The sequence below is a fragment of the Felis catus genome, chromosome D1, assembly GCF_018350175.1.
Source record: "Felis catus isolate Fca126 chromosome D1, F.catus_Fca126_mat1.0, whole genome shotgun sequence".
Classification (NCBI taxonomy): Eukaryota; Metazoa; Chordata; class Mammalia; order Carnivora; family Felidae; genus Felis; species Felis catus.
The window spans coordinates 114274891-114290355 of NC_058377.1; the positions used below are offsets into that span (position 1 = coordinate 114274891).

The 15465-nt window shown below is 61.6% G+C and overlaps 1 protein-coding gene and 1 long non-coding RNA gene across 5 annotated transcripts in view; one reads left to right on the plus strand and one right to left on the minus strand.

Annotated features, from left to right (window-relative positions):
* The window catches only part of MOB2 (MOB kinase activator 2), a 74844-nt gene extending 60085 nt beyond the window's left edge, over nucleotides 1-14759 (plus strand). For 3 of the 4 annotated variants that reach the window (XM_023240206.2, XM_023240205.2, XM_019812861.3), the window contains exons 2-5: nucleotides 5560-5720; nucleotides 6272-6365; nucleotides 12806-12930; nucleotides 13645-14759. In XM_023240206.2, the coding sequence (XP_023095974.1) occupies nucleotides 5560-5720; nucleotides 6272-6365; nucleotides 12806-12930; nucleotides 13645-13985 (721 nt within the window). In that variant the 3' untranslated portion in view covers nucleotides 13986-14759. Of the gene's footprint in view, nucleotides 1-2392; nucleotides 3047-5559; nucleotides 5721-6271; nucleotides 6366-12805; nucleotides 12931-13644 lie in introns of those variants that run through there. The other variant, XM_019812859.3, reaches the window with a different exon arrangement.
* On the minus strand, nucleotides 10312-13645 carry LOC123380684. Its single transcript, XR_006586752.1, has 2 exons — nucleotides 13176-13645; nucleotides 10312-11922 (listed from the first exon to the last, which is right to left on the minus strand). It is a non-coding gene; the product is annotated as an uncharacterized LOC123380684 (long non-coding RNA).
* Nucleotides 14760-15465: the final 706 nt, after the last annotated feature.

Sequence of the window (15465 nt, forward strand, 5' to 3'; positions counted from 1 at the left end):
TCTGCGTGCTTTTCTCAGTCTGCCGTGGCTTTTCCCCTCTCAGTGGGTCTCTTGTTCTGTAGGGGATACGAAGGCTCGTGAAAGCTTGCTCTGTTCGGGGGTGCGGACCGCCGGGCAGTTAAACCGAGGAGGGAGACGCCCTGCGGGTCCCTCTCGGCAGCCTCAGGCTGGCCGTGGCCTGTGGGGACTCGGGGGTCCCATCCCAAGCTGGGTCTTCCCAGCTTTTGGTTTCCAAGGCTCGGTGACAGGAAGGGGGTTACAGGGGCCCCAGGGCCAGTGAAGACCAGCAAGGACGCGATTCAGGAGGGGCGTCTCCACACGTCACGGTGGTTTTCGGGCCCCACGCCAGGCCCGCCACGTCACAGTCTTGAGGGTAGGCAGTGCTGCTGAGCCCCAGTACTTTCACTGTCCCGGGGTTGAGGGGCTTGTGGGAGGAAGGTCCTCTGTGTGTCTGGCCCTGGTCGCGGGCCCGTGTGTGCCCTGGCCGTGTGGGGTGACAGGGCTGTCAGTGACGTCCCTGCCGAGCCTGCACCCTTACCGCCATCCCAGGAAGGAGGTCGGTGCGTTCCTGTGCCCTCGGCCCGGAGGCTGCCCTTGCTTCCCCCAGCATGCCGCCCCAGGTGGCAGCGTCTGTCAAGCCTGCTCCCGGGAGCTGAGCCTCTGAGCCCGTGTGCCTCCCTCCTGCACGAGGCTGCCGTGGCGGGCGGCAGGCTGGGCCCAGGGCGGTCAGCACCCACTTGTGCTGCTCTCTCCATGCGCCCCTGCTTTCCCAGACCGCCATCAGCACCGTCTGTGTCCGTGCAGCACTTCCTGGGGGCCTCTACATGCCGCAGGTCCACCGTTCACACACCCACAGGTTCCTCGTGATCCTGCTCCCCCACCCCCAGACCTTTGGCCTGCATCCCGGGAGGCTGCCTCTAGACGGGGCTGCCTTGGTCATCGTGTCCCTTCCTCCAGGGTCTCCATGCTTCCCTTGACTTCCCACAGGGGTCGCTTCCTACACCTGCCCTGCCTCCTCCCAGCCACATCCTTAGCTGTCTCAGGGTACCAGCGTCCAGTGAGCGCTTCGGGGGCCAGACTGGGGCACAGTAGGCTGAGCAGGACTCTGAGGAAAGAAGGGGTCTCCCTCTGTCCTGCCCTTCTTCCCCTGGCTCTCTCCCCTCGCCGGGCGCTGCTCTGTGCCCGGGTACCACCAGCCCCTTGCCCCAGCATGGCTGAGGGCTTGAGGAGGCCTCCCGTGTTCAAACCTCACAGCTGCCTGTTGCTCCTTTCGGGTGTGGCCGGGCAGCCAGGGCATTACCGCGTCTGCCCGTGGGGGCCGGCCCTGTGCGTTGTTGAGCTGACTGCTGGTCGCATTGGCATGGGACACCCAGTGTCCCCTCAAATCCAGCCCCAGGTGTTCTTGGGCAGCTGGGGCTTCCTCACGGTGTGTCCGTGTCCCTAGGGCAGACTCCTCTCCTGTGGCTGACAGATGCCTCCCAGCCTGTTGGGCAGGCATCACCCCATGGATGGATTACATGTCATTGCCAGGCTACACAGAACAACCTCGGGAGCCTTCCCGGTGGCACCAGCGGTGTGACATTGGAAAGGAAGTGTGCTAGGCCAAGCATGTGGGCAGAGGGACACGTGTGGAGTATGGGGACTCCTGCAGAGGGGGGACAGGTCATCCCAGGACACTCCACAGGTGCCAGGAGTAGTGGAGGGTGCACGGTGAGGCTGGCGGGCAGGCACCCACTGGGGTGAGGAGACACCGGGAAGACGTGCTCCGTAGGGCCTGGGCCCCTCCCAAATGGATGACCAGCCTCGGAGCGCAGCCGCTGGACCCGGAGCAACGTGCAGGGTTCCGTCGGGGGCTCTCTGCCTGTGCCTGTGGCCATACTCTTCCCGAGGTCCCGGCAGGCCCTGTGGCGAGCCGAAGCCTGTGTCCGCCTTCTGGTCCCTTCAGTGCAGCTCCGTGCCAGGGCCTCAGACTTTCACTGTAGCTGTGGGCGTCCCGGCGAGCAGTAGGGGGGAGAGCCAGAGAGGAGGAACCCAGCCGTGTGGTCCCTGGGCAGACCCCTGGGCCTTGGCCAGACAGAGCCGGCTCCAGAGCCCAGTGCCCGTGGGGTGGGGAGCACAGGGTCTCGTTTTCTCCACCGATGTGGCCATAGGGACAGAGGACAGGTACCAGCACGGTGTCACATGTAGCAGCCTGTTCTACCTCGAAGGCCACGAGGTGTTTTCTGAAATCTTGCGCCTGCTGCTGTTGGCGGCAGAGGAGTGGGGCTGGCGGGGCCACTTGTTGGCCAGAGGGGCCAAGGGTCTTGGCAGTGGACGGGACACAACTTGGGGCGGGAGGGACCTGTCGTGGCTGGGCTTGTGGGCCCCTCCTGCACAGGCCCTGCCGGCACGGAGGCCCTGCGGGTCCCCAGACGAGCCCCAGACACGCTTGTGCCTTCGTGCTGCGCCCTTTGGGTCAGAGCCCATTGTCTGCTGTCTGCTGTCTGCTCGTGGCACTGAGGGGAAGAGGACTCGGTCCAGGGGTCCCAGGCCAGCCCTGGGTGGCGAGGACAGTGAAACCAGGGGGAACCGGCTTGGAGAGGTGGAGCTTGGCGGGCCTGCTCTGCATCTGCCTGTTTGTTGCAGGGGAACGGGTTCAGACAGCAGCAGGTGAGAAGGGCGAGGAGGCCGAGGCCTTCTGACCACGCGGGTCACGGCCCACATCCTCCCGGGGCTGCCTGCCTGGCCCTCCACGACTCGGCCCACAGGGGCTCCCAGGCCCCCCTAGAAATGGACTCGTCAGCATGAGGGCGCCACACCCTTCCTAAGGCAGTGTCCACGAGCGGGCCTGTGTGTGACCCCAACGACTTCCTGCACCACACTGGTTCCTGCTGCTCCTCCCGTGTCTGCTTCTGATGCGCGGTCCTCGAGTCACTTGGTGACATGGCTCCTAAATGGCAGGGCAGGGAGGTGCTCAGACAACTGGCTCTTGCCCCATCCCTACACGTGTGATCATAGGACCCTCTAGACCCGGGGATCGAGGCCCGGCATCTGTGGTCGTAGCCGGGTGAGTCAGCGTGAGGCGCGGGCAGGTGTGCGCGTAGAGCACAGGCGAGGGGTTAGGGTCAGGTGGGGCCTAGACGCAGGGTGGAGAATGTGCCCAGCAGGTGGATGTTCGGTGGTGGGGGTGGGGGTGGCCGGAGCAGAGCTGCACGGGTTGAAATGCCTCCCGTGGGCTGGGCCCTCGTGCCTGGCGCTCTGGGCACAGGAGATCTTCCAGGTGACGCAAGGCTTTCTGACAGGGTGGCATGGCATGTGACTCAGTAGCAGAGACTAGGTCAGGAGAAGGGCAGGGGGCAGGGAGTGAAACGGCCCTTCCCACGACCTGCTGGGGCATCTGAGGGCAGCAGCAGAGCTCCTGGGCTCCCTGAACCCTCCAGGACCCGGTGTCCCTCGACACATTCTGGGGAAGGGTGGGAGCCTCGCTCTCCCAGGCCAGGGGACCACAGGGCCCTGTGAAGCGCATGTCCACACTTGTCCCCAGTGAACAGCCCCACCCCACAGTCCCCTGGGCAGGGACCCCTGAAGTGCTCACTGCAAGTGTGTGTGTGGGAGAGAGACAGAGACCTTCACGCCTGTGCTCCAGCCTTGGCCTGCTCAGGCAGGGCTCGGAGCTCCGGTCGGGGGGGTCTGTCCCGCCCTGTCCCCGGGACGCTGTGGCCCTGCGTGGCATTGGCCACTCCCAGTGGTGCACCAGGAGGCTGAACACACGTCGCCTTTTAAGGAGAAGATTTGCTGAGAAGCTGAGGGAAAACATCTCCCTGGCATTCGGGGAACATATTTCCTTCCTGTTTCTCTTAAATAAACCACCAGCGACTTTTCAAAACAAGAAGAAAAGGACAAGGTCAGGGAGCTGCAGAGACCTTTCACCCCTGCTCCTAGCAGGGCTGGCAGGGGGAGGGATGCACGGGGAGCTGAGTGCCCCGAGCCGTCGGGACGGCAGTGTTCAGCTCCGCCACCACGAGGCCATGCCCCCGCCGAGGCCCACGGCGCAGTGAGCCGGTCTGCCGCTCCTTCCGCAGGCACCACAGCCCTTGAGGGTGTGAGCGGGTGCGGCCTGGGCGCGCGTATGCTGGGCCCCAAGTCCAGGTCCTGCCCGCCTGCCCCCCCACCTCTGCGGCCCAGCCAGCACGGCGACCACAGCCCCCCAGGGTTTGCAGGGGGCCAGGTGGAGGAGGGTGGCCCTTGGTGCAGTGGGCTCATGGCCATCCTGACGGGAGTGCCTGCTGGTATGCCAGGGCGGGCACGTGCCCACTCCGGCCCCTCACCCCCACAGAGCAGGAGGTGGATGGGCTTGCGTCCCCTGGGGTTCTGGCCCTCAGGCCCGTGGCCGCTCCGGGGACGGGGATGATCCCTCCTTGAGAGTCGATGGCCACGGTGGCCTTTTCTGGTCAATAAGACTTCATGACGAGCAGTCTGTCTTCCGTGGGTCACAGTGTTTGCCGTTAAAGAATTCAGTTCAATTAAGAGTCAAGCGGCTCATTCGTGCTTTTAAGCATTTCCCTTCAGTTTCTCAAACTTTCCCAGGAGCCCAATTCAAAAATTGGGGATTTCCTACAGGTGCAGGAGGATTGCAGCGTCGCTCTGAGCTGACCGCTAGATGGCGGGAGGCCCCCCTGCCCCCTCCACATTGGGTGGTTGCTGCACGGAAGGGGGAAGGGCCGTGTCTGCACGTGGCCCTCCCCGGGGTCCTCTGCCCTGAGGCGTGTTTGCCCAGCGTGGGCTCCGGTGTGACAGATTCAGTGACTTCTGACAAACCCACCCTGGGCCACTGTGTTGGTCACGTGTCTCTCGTGAGGACGTCCTGTCTTATTTGTGTACCCAGTTCGCACACACCATGACCCTGGCTCCGGCCTCTGGGGCAGCTGGTGGGAGGCTGGTTCTGAGGCTAAGGACTCCCCCACCAAGGAGGGGCCCCCTCAGCACCAAGAACTTTTGGTTCGTGGGGCTTAGCTACTGATGCTCATTGGATTGGAATAAAAACAAAGACATTTCAAAGAAATGTATTTAGTCCTATAAAAATAGCTATAATAAACCTATTCTGTTTTGTATGACAGCATATTGTTTTGGAAAAGAACTATTTTCAAAACAAAAAAAAACCTTTTGGTGCAAAGCGGTAGTTTGAGCAGATTTCCCTCTGCCCCTGCCTGGAACCTGCACCGTGTGCTTGGGATGGAGCCCAGGGTTGTGCAGGGGGGAGCCTCATTTGTGTCCGTCAGTGCTCTGTAATGGTGGGCCGCTGGACCATCTGCACAAAAGGACCGGGGCCCAGGCCAGGGACGCTCTTCCCTGGGTCCCACCTGGTGGCCCTGGGGGCCAAGATGGCTGCAGTGTCACACATGGCAGGTGGAGCCTGACTAGCCTGGCCGGCACACCTCCTTCAGTGGGCCCAGAGCGGCCTGTGTCCCCACTCGTGTCTCTGGGCCAGCTCGTGGCTTCCATGCCAGCGTTTGTCTGCAGTGACCCTCTGCTCCCTTGTCTCTGGCAGGAAGTGACCCTCTGCTCTCTCTTCTCTGGCAGGAAGTCTAAAGCAAAGCCCAATGGAAAGAAACCTGCCGCGGAGGAGAAGAAGATGTACCTGGAGCCGGAGTACGCCAAGTCCAGAATCACTGACGTTGGGTTCAAGGAGCTGGTGGTGCTGCCCCGGGAGATCGACCTCAACGAGTGGCTGGCCAGCAACAGTGCGTGTGGGCACAGGGTGGGGAAGGGCGCCATGGCGGCTGCAGGTGGTCGCCTCCTCCAGGCCTCCCCACAGCTGGTGGCCGGCCCCGCAGTGCGCTTGGGGTCTCCACCGCACGGGGACCCAGCGCAGGTCCTGGCCGTGCCGGGGAGTATCTGTGGGGTGGGAGTGCGGCCGCAAGGCCAGCAGTGCCCAGGTCATGGGAAGGCCGTGGCCCACGGGACAGGGGGGTGGCTTTCACCTCCACCTGCTGGGCAGGCCTGGGGCTCAGGGCTCAGGGCTCACAAATTGTGTGCCTGCCCCACCCCTTGCGGAGGGGACTCAGCTCGATGGCCCCTGCCTGTCTGCCCAGCTTGGCACCGTCCAAGCAGACGCCCAAGCCCGCACAGCAGTGGCTGGTGGCCGGCTTCCAGGGCTGGTGCTGTGCGCTGGGACATGTGTCTCTGGTCTGCGGTAGGTGCTGGCTGCCCCAGGGTCCAAGGAAAGGAGGCTGTTCCTCGTGGACGCAGGGGTGGGTTTCACGCCTGCCCCTTCTCTTCTCTTCTCTTCCAGCCACCACGTTTTTCCACCATGTCAACCTGCAGTACAGCACCATCTCTGAGTTTTGCACAGGAGAGGCATGCCAGACGATGGCCGTGTGCAACACGTGAGTCGCTGCCTGGCTGCAGCTCAGACCCTGGACCCTCTCACTGCACCCGTGCGGGGTCTCCTGATGGCGTGGGGTCCTCCTCAACGGCATCCTGGCCGGGGCTGCGCCTCCTGTCGCTGTGGGGCCGGGACACCAGAAGCAGAGCCCAGCCAGGGCAGGGCACTCGGCAGTGTGTGGTAGGGGGGTGTCCGCAGTACATGCCTGGCTTGGTTTCCTGAAATGTCAGAGCGTCATGAAGCTGCAGGCACTTCTCTGCTTTACTTAGTGGTCCAGTTGAAGGACGGCTCTTTTCTTTTTTGAGAGAGAGAAAGAGAGATCGTGCGCGCAAGTGAGATAGGGATGAGAGAATCTTAAGCAGGCTGCGTGCTCGGTGCAGAGCCTGATGGGGGGCTCGCTCCGTGAGATCATGACCTGAGCTGAAATCAAGAGCCAGCCGCCCAACCAGTGGCCGCCCAGGCCCCCGAAGGACAGCTTCTCCTGAGAGCCCCTGCTCTGTGTGGAGGGGGTGACGGGGGACGGCGAGGGACTGGGCGCCTTCCTCGCTGGCAGGTTTGGTGGGGCTGGGACGGCTTCTCCGTGAGTTTTCGGTGGGCCTGGGTGCTGGTCACTCTCTTCCGGAAGCGCGTGCACATTCGTGCCCTCAGCAGGGAGGCACCCCACTGGACTTGCAGCAGCTCTGACTGGGGTGTGGGCGGGAGGGTCCCTGCATAGTGCGGGCTGGCCCCCTGACGGCAGAAGGGATGGAAGGGGCTTTGAACAAGAGGCCGGGTGTGCCGGGGCTCAGCCTAGGGCCGTTGGGACTGAGGACGAGCGCGGAAGCTCCTTTCTAACGCCTCCTTTTTGTTACCGGGGCTGCAGGTCAGGGGCTGATGCAAGCGTACATGAGCCGCTAGCCCCTGCTGGCGCACACACATTTGCTGTGCTGTCCTGAGCCCATCCTGCCGGCAGAGCTGCTGGCCAGGCTGCTGGGCACAGACCCAGCTCAGTCGTAGGCAGGCTGAGCTGGCTCCTAGCCCTGCCAGGCCCTGCTCTCGTGGCCCCAGCAGGTCACAGCTCAGGGCTGGGTCACATGGGAGCAAACATAGACAATGTACACTCTCCACTCTGTCACCCAGAAAGAGCCACCGACGGGAGCCCAGGCATTACATGTGTCCCCCCCTGGCCACAGGCAAGGGTATCTCGGGGCAGGTGGGGCAGGTCGGCTTGAGGCAGGAGGACATCGATGTGGGAGGGAAGCGCCCTCGCTAGAGTGACGCCAGCGGCAGGTGCTGGAGGCGGGTGAGGACACTGCTTGAGAGTCGTGTGTGTGGTGTGCTCAGTAGGATGCTTGCTGGCTCGGCCTGACCAGGCAGCGTCAGAGGTGACCGGTAGGGTGGGCGGGTGGGGAAGCCGTTCCCCCCTGCCCCGTGCGCCCTTTGGCATCACCGTGTTTGAGAAGAGACTCCTTGAGACGGCGTAGGGCTTGGTGTCGGGCAGACCTGCGCCCGGATGTTGGCGCTGCTGTGTGAGACTGGGGATCTGGGGAATGTTGAGCCCACTTCTCTTCATTCTTCTCGACCTTCTGTGGCTCCTTCACAGGGTTTTTACAGACTCACAGGACCTGGTGTGCTCTAGTGCCTTCCTAGCGGTTGTTTGATACCAAATTAGTTTCAGAGAAAAAGGCAGGTTTGCCAAAGGTCACCCCACAGAGCTGCTTGCTCCCTCGGGACCGATCAGCACATCCACCTGGGTCCCGAGTGGGGCCGCGGCCTGCCTGCACCCTGCTGCTGCCCTAGGGATGGAGACCAGAGGGTAGCGTTGGAGTCCCAGAAGGCGAAGAGAAAGGGCCGGGCGGAGGGTGTATTTGAGGAGATAACGGCTGGGAGCTTTCCAAGCGTGGCCGACACAAACCTACAAATTCAGGAAGCTGAATGAAGTCCAAGTAGGACAAAAGAACCCACAGGCAGATGCATCATAACAAAATGGCCGAGAAGAGAAGGCCTTCACAGAGCAGAGCCCGCGGCACAGCGCCTGCGGGGACATTGGCGGGTGCCTGTGCCTCTTGTCAGAAGCCTTGGGCCACAAGGAGGCTCCGCCACGTTTTTAAAGTGAGGAAAGGAGGTGAGAAAAAGTGAGAAAAGTGAGAAAAAGCAGGTGTCCCAGAGTCCTTCGGGCAACCCGTCCTTCAGGAGTTCGGGTGAGGTACAGACCTTCCCCACACGGAGGAAGGCCAACCCGCGCAGAGCCGGCGCACCTGCTCCACGGGAGTTTCTGCGGGGGGTCCCAGGGCAAGGGGGCTGTGGCTGGGGACCAGCCCTCCGAGCCCCTGAAGCCACACCTGTCTGATGGGCCAGATGGAGGGGCCCGCGGGGGGCTGTGCTCTCAGCACAGCGCAGAAAGCATGACTGAGTATGTAGTTTATACTCCTGTGAGCAGCCTCTATAAAAGTTGTGTAGATGACCTAGCCAGATTCGTAACAGATGAATTGAAAGGAAATACTAAAACATAACCCAAAAGAAGGCAGGAAAGAGGAAACAAGGGCGATGAGAAGCAAAGGGAATAAGTAGTAAACGAAAGACGGCAGACTTAAATTCAGACTCAGCAGAAATTATGGTGAGCGTCCGTGGTACAGACATGCCGATCACTAGGCAGAGATTGTGCCCAAGGGCCGTGCCCCTGGGCCCCCATCGGGGGCCTCAAATTACAGACCGGCCTGACCCCTGCGTGTGCACACATGCCTATGACAAAATGTAATTTATGCGTGAGGCACAGAGTGTAACAACAATACCTGATAATAAAATAGGACCGTCATGACAGTATCTTACAATAAAAGCTACGTGAACGTGCTCGCTCTGTCTCTCAGCTTGTACCCACATTCTTCTTGTGATGGTGCGAGACGAAAAAGTGGCTGCGTAGGGAGAGGAAGTGAGGGGCCGGCGCGGGCATCGTGACGTGGCCTTGGATCGCTTCTCTGCCTTCTGCCGCTGCGTGGGGAGCAGCAGCGTCTGCCTCTGGATGGTGGGTCACCGCGAGGGACTGACCCCACGGAAGGCGAAACCGCACACCCCACTGTGTGAGAATGAGCCAACTGAGCAGCGTTCACAGGAAGCTCACTTTACTTCCAGTGACATCAGTAGATCACAACTAAAAGCACAGAGAAGATGTATCAGCAAAACACTAATGAGAGGAAAGCCGGAGTGTCTGTTAATCCCAGACACAGTAGGCCTCAGAGCAGAGTCAATGATGAGGTGTGAAGAAGTCTGCATATTTACAAAAGAGTCAATTCATCAAGGAGTATCGATCTTGAATGTGTATGCACCAGACAGCAGCGTTTCCCTAGAGGACGTGGACAGAACTGAGAGAAACGGACAGAAATCAGAGTAGGGGACTTCAGTGCTCCTGTCTTGGAGGCAGAGGGCTGGTAGACAGTAAGCCAACGAGGTCACAGACTCACTGGCATTGCCAGCCAGCTGGACTGGATGGACTGGAGAGCATTTCACCCTCGGCAGCGCATTCTTCCCAAGCGCACACAGAATATTCCCAAAATAGATCACATCCTGGCTCACAAAACAACCCTTTGCAAACTTGAAAGAATCAGAATCGTGCTGAGTCGGTCATCTGATGTCATGGGGTTAAACTAGAATGAGTCACACTTGGAAATTAGCATGTTTCTAAATAATCCGTGGATCGGAGAGGAAGTCTCAGAATTAGAAATGTATTAGACGGAACACAAATGAAAGCGCACCGGGCTTGAGGGGACACAGCTACAGCCGTGCCTAGAGGGACAGTTGTGGGTACGCGCCTACTTTAGGAGAAGGATCTCAAGTCAGTACCCTAAGCTTCCATATTAAGAAACTAGAAAAAGAAGAGCAAAATAAACCCCAATTGAGCAGAAGAAAGGAAGTAACAGAAACGATCAAAAGTGATTTCTGAAAACAGGAAAATCGATGAAACCAGAAGCCAGTTTCTTAAAAAGATCAATAAAATTGATAAACCTTTAGCAAGATTGACAAAGAGAAAGGTGCAGATTATCACTATAAGCAGTGAAGGGGGTGTCAGCATAAACTCAGCAGATATTAAACATCACAAATTCTTATGGACATAAATATGATAGTTTTCCGGACGGCTCCGGAAACAGCCAAGTGCTTCGGGGTACACTTGGGTGTGCACGCTGCAAAGTGCCAGGTGCTGGTGAGCGCGGTCAGAGGCCTGCGCCAGCGGCAGGCGTGCCGCGCTTGTGGGCCAGGAGGCTTGACAAGCTCCAACGGGAGCTCTCTCAGCCCGCCCTGTTCGTTCGTCGTCGGAGCCCCAGCAGAGCCGTCGTGGGTGCCGATGAGCTGGCTGAGACACGTGGAGGGGCGCAGCGACAACGGTTTTGGGGAAAGAGCAGGAAGGCTGGAAGGATCCCACCACCCAGTTGTAATCGCTGTAAGGCCACGGCACCGAAGACACACGGTGTGGCAGAGGAGCAGACGCACAGGTCAAGGGGACAGCCGAGTCCAGACATAGACCCACACAGATGTGGGCCTTTGATTTTTGACAAAGATGCAAAAGAAATTTGGTGCAGAAGGATTAGTCTTTTCAACCAAAGCTGTTGGAAAAAACAGTCATCTGTGGGGGGTGGGGGAGTGAATCTTGACCCAAACCCGGCACTCCATGCCAAAAGCAACTCCAAATGATTCTAAATTGTAAAACTGTGAAACTTCTGAAAGAGAGTGAGGAAATCTTCGTGACGTACCATCAGGTGAAGAGCTCTTGGCTGTGACACAAGGCATGATTGTTAACGAAACGGAATCAGTAAATTGAGCATAATCAACATGTAGAGCTTTTGCTCAGAGAAGGACGCTATCACAAGGAAGAAAAGACAAACCACAGACTACGTACCCAAGAAGGGACTCGGCCCAGAACGTGTGAAGAAGCCTCACAACTCGTCTGTGGGAAAACAGCCTGGTCACCGGTGGGCCCGGGCCTGGACACACAGGCCAGCAGAGAAGACACAGGAGAGCAGATGAGCCCCTCAAGCAGCAGGTGGATGGGGATTCAGAAGTCACAGCCCGCGTTGGCGGGCCCAGCGCCGGCGACGCTGTGTGCGGCAGGGCCGCGGAGGGACACGGAAGCCAGTCCGGGAGTGGTTTCGCGGCTTCTTCGGAAGGGGCGCTCTCCCCTTGCCTGGGCCCGGCAGTTCCGGTCCCGAGTGTCCGCCTTAGACAAGTGAGAGCTTGTGCTCCCATAGGAACCTGTCCTGGAGTGCGTGTCGCAGCCTGAACCGTCATCGCCCCGAGCCGGGGACAAGCCGGTACCTGAGCGGGTGAGTGGCTGGACACACCAGCACTTCCACACAGGAGCACGTCTCAGCGTAAGAAGGAAGGGGCTGCAGATGCACGCACGGACGTGGCCGGGTCACCCCCCAGCTCAGGATGCCACGTGGCGTCCCCGGGGGACATCGCTGGTGTGCGGGGGGGACTGACCAGGGGCCGTGGCAGAAGGGCAGCATGAGCTGTGTCCGGCTGTGGGAGGCACCCAGCCGTCCGCATGGGTGAGGAGCACGGGACCACATGCCACCAGCTCATCTTTCCTGCGTGGTGATTTAAAATGAAAACAAACAAGAGGAACGTCAGAAACGGAGCATCTCACCTTCCTTGGTTCCAGACGGGGCGGTCCTCGTCATCCCTCAGGAGCCAGGATCTCGGGGCTGCATGTTGTGGGGACCTGTTTCCCAGTTTCTGGGGTCAGCTGTGTTCTTCCATGCCGGCACCCGTGGCCAGGTGCATCTGCCATCACGTGGGGGACGGGGGGGGGGGGGCGTGGGGAATGGGTGGAGCAGGTGTCTGTGCTGCTGCCCACGCACTTGGGCCTTGTCCTCCGGATCTCACTGCAGACCTGGGCCTCAGCCTGGCCGCTAGAGGCCGGGCTCCACTTCCTGGCACAGGGACCCCACAGGCTGTCCAGAGTGACACAGAAAAGGGCTTTGTGTGGGTGTCCTCAGGTGCTCCGATGCACCCGCACTGACGCCTGGGCAGGCAGGATAGGGGTGAGGCAGAGCCACCTTGTGGTGAGGAGGGCGCCAGGGCAGGCGTTCTAACCGACGGTAGGGCCTTGCAGGAGTTTCCCTTCCTGGGGGAAAACAGGGAGCTTTTCCAGCTTCCGAGGGCTTCGTCTTGACCAGCTCCCCTGCCTGTTCACGTTCTTGGGCCATGTGGGGCACACGGCACCAGGCGCTCATGCAGCCTGGCCTCCCTGCAGGTACCGGGGAGTGCCACCTTACACCCCGGTCACAGCCCAGACCTTCCACCTCCGAGTGGGTGGCTCTGGTGCCAAGTGGCAGCCGGGGCCGAGTCCCCTTCCCCATCGAGGGCTGGCCTCCTCCCAGGGCCTGTCCATTAGCAAGGAGGCTGTGGCCGGGGGTGGGGCCTGCATGTCTGTGGTGATGCCGTGACTGGCCTTCTCTGTCCCCACAGACAGTACTACTGGTACGATGAGCGGGGGAAGAAGGTCAAGTGCACCGCTCCCCAGTACGTCGACTTTGTCATGAGCTCTGTGCAGAAGCTGGTGACTGATGAGGACGTGTTCCCCACGAAATACGGTACGTCCCTCCCCTGGTGCTGGGTGCCCCTCCCTGCTAGGCAGGCGTGGCTGCAGAGGACACAGAGCCAGACCTGTCGGGAGGGGGCAGCCGTGTGGCTGGGGCTGTAAAGCCAGGCAGGTGTCCTCTGGCAGGGTCAGCTTGGCCTGGGTCGAGACCCCCATCCCCACCCCAGGCTCTGGGACCCGTGGCTTCTGCCACCCCCTCCACCCCCCGTGTGCCGGGGCCATGGCAGTCCCCCTTACTTGGGGCCTGCCAGCCAAGGAGCGGCGGTTGTGGCGGGGGCTCCAGGCCAGTACAGAGCTGCCGGAGGGTCCCGTGCATCTTGGTTCCCGTCATCGTCCGTGGCCCCGGCCCCATCGAGGGCCCCGAGAGCATCCATCACGGAAGCACACGTAATCCCAGGGCCAGGGCCAGGCTGAGGGTGGCCTGAGGCAGGCCCCTCGATGCAGAGGCAGCCGGTACGGAGCAGTAGGCACCTGCCGGGTCAGTAGGCACGCAGCTCCGGGAGCCAGGCCCGGGGCGACAGGTCACTGGAGCGCCTGCCGATGGGGGGAAGGTGGGAGGTAGGGGGGGCCCTCCAGACGGCTCCTGCACAGCCGGTCCCCCCCTCCCCCCACCGCAGCCAGCTCCTTCCAGACTGGTGGGAGCTCGGCGGGACGTGGCCCACCGAGCGGAGTGCCGGTGACCCGACGTGGTGGGCTCTCTCCCCAGGCAGGGAATTCCCCAGCTCCTTCGAGTCTCTGGTGAAGAAGATCTGCAAGTACCTGTTCCACGTGCTGGCGCACATCTACTGGTCCCACTTCAAGGAGACCCTGGCCCTTGAGCTGCACGGACACTTGAACACACTCTACGTCCACTTCATCCTCTTTGCCAGGGAGTTCAACCTGCTCGACCCCAAAGACACCGCCGTCATGGACGACCTCACGGAGGTGCTGTGCAGCGGCGGCGGCGGCGGCGGCGGCGGCGGGGGCCGCGGCGGGGGCGGGGCCGGCGGCGGGGGCGGGGCCAGCGGCGGGGGCGCGGGGGCACAGAACCACGTGAAGGAGAGGTGAGCCCCCGGCCGGACAGGCGTGCACGTGTGCAGAGAGACGGTGGTCCGTGTGCCTGCGTGTGCGCGCACACGTCCCGGGCGCGCTCGGCGGGAGGTCTGAGAGGCTGACGCCGCCCCCCCTGCCCGGCCCCGGGCGCGCCGAGCACGGGCTCCCCGGACGCCGGCAGGCCGCGCGTCGGACTGGCCCCCGCCGGGGCTGTCCTGTTGGATGGATGAGTGCCGCTTGTCAAGAAGGACCCTCGGATTTCATTCGTTCGCTCGACAGCGTTTATGGGACTGCCGGTCTGAGTTTCCTTCTCCTGTGGGGCTTTCCTTTCCTTGGTCTTCCGTGTGGCACCTGCCCCCGCCTCCCCTGAGGGCTCTGCTGTTTTGAGAGAAACACACCAGTGAGAGCCGGGGCTCCTTCCCAGGAGGGACTCTGGCTCGCTTTGGTTTGGCATCAGGGTGGGGTTATTCTAGAGATTCCGCCCCATCCCCCCCCCTCAGACCTCCCTCTTCCTGGCCTTGCTTGGATCTTGGCTGTTGGCGGCTCAGAGCAGGTGGGGTAGGGTGGGCGTGGCCGGGGGTGCCCCACAGGGGCCCTGACCCTGTGGCCATGTCCCCCTCTCTCCTGCCCCTGTTGCCCAGGAGGGCCCCTGGACTAGCTGGGCCTAGGACCGAGGTGCCTGGGCGGACAGACGGCCTGTGTGGAGAAGCGGCTGTTGGCGGAAGGCTGGGTGTCCCTGCTCCGCTCACCTGTTCGGTCGGTCGTAATAAAAAGAATTCTCTCAGGTCAGCGCCTGTGTGTATCCTCGGCGTCTCGATGACCCTTGCTGAGAGTGCCAGGGCTGGTGCCAGACTGAAGGTGGCCTGCCTCCCGCCCCCCTCGTGTGGTCTCTGCCCACCCCAGGCTGGGCTCTTCCTGCCAGGGCCAACCACAGGCTCCCCTGCTGGCCCGTGTCCACAGCCTGGGCCTGCAGGACCTCGGGAAGCTGGGGGTGTGGGGGTCATGCCTTGTCTCCTGAGTGTCCGGGGGGGGGGGGCGTGATCTCTCGTGCTGTGCCTTCCCGTGCAGGTGGCAGGGAACCCAGAGTGTGCTCTGGAGTTGGGGGGGGGGGCTTCCTGGCCAGCCTGGCCCCAGGGGCTCTGCTGCAAGGGCTAGCGCTGGCCTGGCAGTGTGGTCCGAGGGGTGAGCTTAGGGGAGAGCTCCGGAGTGGGATGAATGCAGGGGCAAGGCCAGGCTTGGGGAGCAGAAGGGGAAGGGGTACCTGAACCCTGGAGTCGGTCTAGGTACTGTGTGGGCAGAGGAGAGAGAAGAGGGCGCCGTGCCCTGACATCTGGCCTGGGGACTGCCTTCTCTGGCTGTTGACGGCTGTCCTGTTCCTTCCCCCAACACCCCGTACACGGTGGGAGTCGTGGTCTCTGCGTGTGAGTGTACGTGTGTGACACCTGCATCTGCAGAAAGCTGTCCAGGACACACATGGTCCGTGTAGCTCTGACTC